General features: G+C 38.2%; 1 protein-coding gene across 1 annotated transcript; it reads left to right on the top strand.

Annotated features, from left to right (window-relative positions):
• Positions 1-472: 472 nt before the first annotated feature.
• Positions 473-7,284, top strand: nfkbiz (nuclear factor of kappa light polypeptide gene enhancer in B-cells inhibitor, zeta). Its single transcript, XM_028571935.1, has 11 exons — positions 473-716; positions 800-944; positions 1,404-1,492; positions 1,903-2,231; positions 2,498-2,603; positions 2,694-2,840; positions 4,458-4,521; positions 4,613-4,782; positions 5,326-5,436; positions 5,525-5,692; positions 6,408-7,284. Exons 2-11 carry the CDS (start codon positions 851-853, stop codon positions 6,444-6,446), a joined length of 1,317 nt encoding a protein of 438 aa, XP_028427736.1. The 5' UTR covers positions 473-716; positions 800-850; the 3' UTR covers positions 6,447-7,284.
• Positions 7,285-7,339: the final 55 nt, after the last annotated feature.

Genomic DNA, 7,339 nt, shown 5'->3' with positions numbered 1-7,339 from the left:
TATCTATCTATCTATCTATCTATCTATCTATCTATCTATCTATCTATATGTGTATTTGTAAACAAAATTTCACTCATAAATACAAAGATAGTACAGGTTAACAACTACTTTCTGTTAGTTATCCATATAGCAGCAGACTTAAAACTTAAGAAAACAATTCTTAAGTTTTTAGTCTGCTGCTACATATATGGATCACTAACAGAAAGTAGTTGTTTAATAACATAAAACTGTTCTTTCTTTGCTATATGAGTATTTCACGTTTGCTCTGCCGTTGAGTTAAAGATTAACTTATAAAGGCTGTATTGCACAGTTGTTTTGCTTATGAATGCAGCACATTAAGCTCATTTGCATATTAACTGACCCCCCCCCCCCCCCCCTCCCCAACACCTTGTTTCTAAGTTCAAGTGGTGGACTTCAAACTGACTGGATCTTTTATTTGTCTTTTTATTATGAACAAACTCTTTACTACACTCGTTTTTCCTTAAAAGAGCTGGGAATTTAATGGAAACTATCTGCAATTTAAAAAGTGATAAAGTGTAAATTCACCGACTAGGATTAGTTCCAGGATTCACTTTGAGTAGTGAAAAGTTTATACAAACCTTACTGTTGAAAATGACACGACACGCACCTATTTAGTAACCTGTCAACCAGGAAGTTGAGCAAGGTGCGTGTGGGGGTGTTTAGTTTGGCATTTGCTTTGAATTTCTTGAAGACAGGTGAGTGAGTCATTTTATTATCGCACCGTGTTTTTGACACTTGATGAGTCTGTGTTGACAGCCACTCTGGCGCTACATTTCAGGTGTCTGAAAGAAGAAAACTATTAGTTCCAAGTGGAGCGGTGTGTTCATAAATGACTTCCTTAAACATGTTGGATTCAAGAGGGAACGACACCAGAGGAAGAGAAAATCTACCAATGTTGACCAACTTCAAACAGAACAATAACGGTCAGTTTGTTTAAACATTTTTTTATGATTATGGTAATTGCATATGCACATTCACCGCTTTGTGAAGTATGAAATTAAAACCACACACATGCGCTGTAATCTTCTTGTTCCTGAACATTTGATTCCACTTGTATTGTTTGCAAGACACAGGGGGAATGAGGAAGTCCACGTTAGAATGGTTGTGTGTTGAATTAGTACACTACTGACATTAGGAGAAAACTTCAACACGATTTTAACCTAACCAACATCGTGTGCAGGGCAGCCTTTAGTAATTATGGACAGGGGTACAAATGTTTCCAAATTCTACCAAAGTACAATGTTGAACACAGGACTTTTACTACTAATGGCATACTTTTACAGCGTATTGGTATTGATTTGGTACTTTCACTTAAGTAAAGAATGTGAATACTTCTCCCAATGTATGTATGATGTCCACTCATGATCATTTCCCCCCCTCAGGCTTTCTTATCACTGATCCCAGGCCCCCAGAATACATACACGCTGTGCACAAGAAGACTGTGAAAGAACTGCTCATGATGAGACGCAAGGTAAGTCACAGAACAGGTAATTCTACAAGCACAAGCACATGAACATGACAAAACAAGTTTAAGATAAGTTTAAGACAAGTTTTATTGTAGAGTTTGGTTTTCCCAGAAAATGCCATCAAGTTCATTATTCATGTTTTATCTGTTATCTATTATATATTACATTTCTTCATAAATGCGTTTGCCTATTTAGTTTTGTTTATGAGGTGAAACATCTACGAGGAAGAAGTTGAACATTCCTCCACTTCACTGATGTAACCGAATGCAAAGTACAAGTTCTTAGTATGCAAATCATTTACAGGCTGCGCCAAATGTTGGTTTGTTACAAAAATAGACGCAAAAATACATTCACATGCTTGCATGAAATTACTCGGGATTTAATTACAGCTTGGAAATTCGTTTTTTGTTTTTAGAAACTGAACTGCTCACAGGACGACAACAACTTGGAGCATACATTTAAATGTACAAAATCCGAAGCTTTTCCCAATGACCTGAGTCCTCACCTGTTGGGCCCTTCAGGATCGGTTAACTCCAATATGACGAATAATGTCCCCCATGCTCCTCCTGAAAATGGTCATATTGCCCCACAAGAACATCTGCAAAATCCGCCTCTGCAGGGACAAGTGGCTCCGACTGCTGAAGTAAAAATGACTTTATTTCACTGGCAAGTACAGCGAGAGGCACAGAGGATTGACAGAGTTTCTCCTGAGCTGCTGAACATGCAAGATGCGGATGGTGACACGTATGTATTAATGAAGAAAGTCGCCAGCTGAAATAGATGGCTAAAAGTAATGGATAATAATGACTGAAATCCAGCTTCTGCCACTCCAAGTGTTAGTAGTAACACAAAATATTTAGGTCAGTCATTGGTTTAAAAAAAGATGATTCTAGGGAAAAGAATTGATTACAAATACAATACACTATACAGACGATTTTTAATTTTTTTTTCTCCCACCCACCCCTAGTGGATATACATTGTAATTGTCCATTTTCTTTTCCAATTTCCAGTTGTCTTCACATAGCTGTGGCACAAGGTAGACGGGCTGTGGCTTATGTGCTTGCTACAAAAATGGCTCAATGTGGCTCTCTGGACACGAAGGAACACAATGGGCAGGTACAAACACTTAACAAGGTTGTATGTTCATCTCAATTTATAGTACACATCTAAAAAAAAACTATAAACCTTACCCAACTTTGCACACAGACAGCTCTTCAGATAGCAGCTGCCACTAACCAGCAGCTCATAGTTCACGATCTGCTGGCACATGGAGCACAAATCAACACTCGAAACGTCTGGGGCCGATCTCCTTTACACGTGTGTGCTGAGAAAGGCCATTTGTCCAGTCTTCAGGTAAGAATGAACTGTAATGCATCAACACAAAGTCATGTGCAAATGTCACTGAATCAACATCAATTTAGCACCCAACAAAATGTTGCTGAATCATTCTTTTTGACTCCCTTGGTGAAGGCTTTCAAGATCCATTCCAGGATTTCAAATGGGTTTAGTTTTATAAATATTTATAACACAATAGGAATACCTCAAATTAAGTTTAATTTTGACAACCCCTAACGTTTGGTTGAAGTTTTATGACCTAAAATGAAGATGCCGTTAATTCTGGCTAAGCAGAATAAGCGCATAAACAACTACATACTCTTTGAGGTTTCTTTGTCAGTGGGCAGTATTTTCTTAATTGTTTGAGATATTGCTTAAAGTGTATTCAGGAGTTTTTAGGATGTGGGTTTGAACCATATACTGTAGGTTTGTAGGTGTGCTGCTTACATTCATAGTTCAGGGGAATGTGGATTAAGGTTTCTGATGACATTTTTAATACATCCATGGTGAACTGCCGCTTTGAAGCCTTGAGTTAGGCGATACGGGCGTTGCCATCTTGGGTTCTTGCATCCAGATGTGACGATTTTTGACGAGAGGGTGGAGCTGAGGAGGATGACGTGGCACAGCCAGTGTAGTTTATGTTTGAAATGGCGCTACGCTAAACTAAATGCTTAAGGGGTAAGTTGCCTATTTTTAAGCTAGTCATACAGTGGAGATTTACTGGCGTTTTCTTTTTATTTTGTTTCTGTCGATGTTGCACCCTGATGTTGTCAGACACTTAGAATAATAATCTGAGCATACAGTATCAGTGGCTAAACAAGCACTTTTAGTGGACGTAAATTCAAGGTACCCAATTGCTCATTATTGTTACATTGCTGCTTATTTCGCCAATGCAGACTGAAGCTGTCTTGTTTAATACTGGACCAATATCAAAAAATGTTCCCATTAAACACAAAAACATGGGAAAATAGGGTCCAGGTAGAAAAATACAGAAGTTACGAAAACAAAACTGACATGTACATTGACTGACATTGAGTGCACGTGGAGAACATGCAAACTCCACCCAGAACACCCCTGCGCGGACCCGGGGCCAGGACCCGGGGCCAGGACCCGGGATCTGACTTTGCAATTCCGACTTGCTGTGAGGCAGCAGTGCTAACCACTGAGCCACCTTGCCGCCATCTTGCAGAGCTGTTGCTGCTCTTCTGTAACTGTATATTAGGGATTTTAATGTAAGACGCCACAAATGTTGTTAGTTTATCCAATGTTTCTTTGACCTTTGTCTCATCACGTGGCAAGGGAAATAAAAAGAAAATCTTGGCCTTTAACCCATATCTTTGCTCTATCTTTTATAACTCTTTACGATCAACAAATTAGGATGGCAATACCTTTTTTTTTTTGTCACACCTATGTATGACATGTTAAAAGGTTGATAAAAAGTTGTAATAACAATTTATTCAAGGTTGTTCTTTGTATTACTTGCTCTTGGGGGGAATTGTGGGGTCTCTGGAGCTACTCTATCTGGGAAGTGTCCTGAGATAACTTCTGTTATAATTTGACACTATAAATAAAGTAGAATTGTTATACATTTTTCTAAACTATCTTGATATCTTTCATACACACTTATTTCCGCAGAGCATCTGGAGGACCCTTATGGGGAGTGGGCAGCCGATTGATATTGAAATGTTCAATTATGATGGTGAGTATGTTTGATTTAACTTAAAACCTGGTATTTATGAAGCTTACGTAAAGTGTCTTTGTGATGAAATACTACTGTTCTCTGTCTTGAGGTTTTACGCCGCTACATGCAGCAGTCTTGTCTCACAACGCTGTTGTTAAAGACATGAGGAGTCTGGACAATATTTGTTCATTTATGGCAAAGGAGCTGGAGCAGAGGACACAGAAGTATGTTGAGTGTATTAAGACTCTGCTGCTCATGGGTGCCTCCTGTGGGACAAAGGTAACTATTACAACTACTGGAGAGAATTTGACTTTGGTCCATATAAACACTTCGCTGCTCGTGTTTCCTTTATTTTCTGATTTGGTGAAATACATTTCCGGTTCCTTTCAGAGTTACCTGCAGTCACATTTAAAATGATATTCCTTGTTGTCCTTGCTCAACGATACTGAAGCAGAAACACATAGCAGTGACAGTTTGTCCTACACATGCTTACGGAAGAGGATTAGGACCACATGTGAAAAAATGTATTTGAGTTCTGAGTTTAGGCAGAGTCAGAATTCTGAGAAAAAGTCAGAATTCTGAGTAAAGAGTCAGACCCTTCTCAGAATTCTGACGTTAAGCTCAGAACTTAATACTATTTTTTCACATGTTGCCCTAATCCTCTACCGTATACACACACATGTTAAACGTCCCACCTGCTTTTTTTTTTTTTAGGATTAAAAAAGTGATAAATGTTAGTAATATTGCTTCACTTTTTTAAGAACCAACTTTGACGAAAATGCCCTTGTTTTCATGCAGTATGTTTATTTTTCATTCCTGCAGGATCAAAAAAGTGGAAGGACGTGTCTTCACATGGCTTCTGAGGAGGCAAATGTGGAGCTGTTGAACATTTTCCTTGACCAGCCATCTTCACTGTATGTTGTAAATGTTAAGGTAAGTTGGTGCGTTGTAGTGAAATTAAAGTAACAACATGTGCGCAACTGTGTGTAACAATGTGCAACTCTGTGTCCGTACGTTTCAGACATTCAGTGGAAACACAGCCCTGCACGTTGTCAGCGCTTTGCAAAATCATAAAACTCAAGTAGAAGCAGTGAAGCTGCTGATGAGAAAAGGCGCAGACCCGGGGAGCAGGAACTTTGAAAATGACCTGCCATCTCAGATGGTGCCTGAAGGACCCGTTGGTTTAAAGGTAGGCATGGGCGTAGGAAGCACTGAAAAAGTGGGTGGGGCAATCTGATGGGGTTGTTTTTGAACAGAGTAGAAGTAGTCTCGCATTGCCAGACCTTCCTTCACAGCGCTGCGGAGGAGGGTCTGGCTAGTCCACAGGCATTACGTGATGGGAGAAAAACGTGCTCTGGTTTATTGGCATTTTTTTAAACCAATCACAATCGTCTTGGGCGGTGGCTAAGTGCCATACGGAGCACGTGTACGTTCAAAAGTAGTTTTAGTCGTGCGACAGAAAACTCAGAATGGACAGATAGTCTAGCTAGCTGTCTGGATTTACCCTGCAGAGATCTGAGGAGCAGTTAACCATAGTCCTCAGAAATCCACCGGAGGTTAGAATGCCAACCCAAATAAAGCCCAAGGTATCCGGCCTAAATCAGTGAAATCCGGCTGAATTTCTGTTGGCAACGGATCAATCCCGGAAGTGGAACGTTGTGTATATAGACTAAAGTAGAAGTAGTCGTAGATGTCATTTCCTAGTGCCGTTCAACGGGTGGTTTGATACTTTAATATGGCTAAAAAGTATGGGTACATTTTGCCCAGAGGAAGTAGTTGGCAAAAGATCACATATTTGAAAAAATTAAAGAGTGAGGCATTTGAAAACATACTCTAATGAGAAATGTTGTAACACAATAAGATGTTTTGATAGAATGAGTGATGATTTCTTTCGTATGTTTTAGGTGCGGCAGATCCTGAAAGGGAAACATTTTCATGCTTAAGTGAAGCTCAAAATCACTGTCAGTCAGACAGTCCAATCTATCATATTTATTATTTGCCAAACAAGGCAGATGCTAGTTGTTTCAGTGAAACATGCCAAATGGTTCATTACTATGTAATGCTCACAGAGAAAGTAAAGATATGATTTGTATTTTTTTTGTTTATTAACCTTTATTGTTTTAGGCATGAAGCCAATACTTTTAAGATTGCCATACAATGAGCACACATGCTCTGTAAATCTGTATGTGTTGTGTTTTGGATAATGATTTGGGATAATTGATGACAAGTTGTTCCATAGTTATGGAGGATTTAATCATGGGTTTTCTTTATTAGAATGTAGGAATATTATGCTTCATATCATTGTTTTTGGAAATGCATGAACAGTTAACATGTGGTTCTTATTCTTTAAAGCATTCTATTTTGGTGTCTATAAAGTCAGCTGTTTGTATAAAAATGTAAATGCATTTTCTCAAAGGTTTAATATTGTAGTTTGTGTAGACAATGTACACACTGACCACACTGGACATTTTATTGCGTGATGTTTTATCATGAATTTTCAACCTGAAATAGTCAGGATATTTTAATAGTCCATATTTTGTGTGCATTTTGAAAATGTTTAGTTAATTTAGAAATGTTATGCAACACATATTTTGAAGTAATCTACATAAAGTTAAATTAATGTAGATAGATTACATAAAACATTTAATATATATTGTGATGACACTTGTTTTTCTTTAACAATGTATACTTTCCTACATGTGTATGCTTGTTTTAATCTGAATGGTCACAATACAATAACAATGTTCCTGCTGGGGATCAATAAAGGTTTATCTCACCTTATTTTAAATGTGTAAGTTTATTTCAAACAAGATCTATATATCATCTTTCAAAAACA

The sequence above is a fragment of the Perca flavescens genome, chromosome 24, assembly GCF_004354835.1.
Source record: "Perca flavescens isolate YP-PL-M2 chromosome 24, PFLA_1.0, whole genome shotgun sequence".
NCBI classification, from domain to species: Eukaryota; Metazoa; Chordata; class Actinopteri; order Perciformes; family Percidae; genus Perca; species Perca flavescens.
The sequence above is the reverse complement of the archived record's forward strand: the minus strand, read 5'-3'. Positions and strand labels throughout refer to the sequence as shown.

Excerpts from the sequence above, each read along its gene's own strand:
- nfkbiz (XM_028571935.1), top strand. The coding sequence starts at position 851 with ATGACTTCCTTAAACATGTTGGATTCAAGAGGGAACGACACCAGAGGA. Across the intron at positions 2,232-2,497 it reads CAAGATGCGGATGGTGACAC|TTGTCTTCACATAGCTGTGG; the intron begins GTATGTATTAAT and ends TCCAATTTCCAG. Across the intron at positions 2,841-4,457 it reads GCCATTTGTCCAGTCTTCAG|AGCATCTGGAGGACCCTTAT; the intron begins GTAAGAATGAAC and ends TTATTTCCGCAG.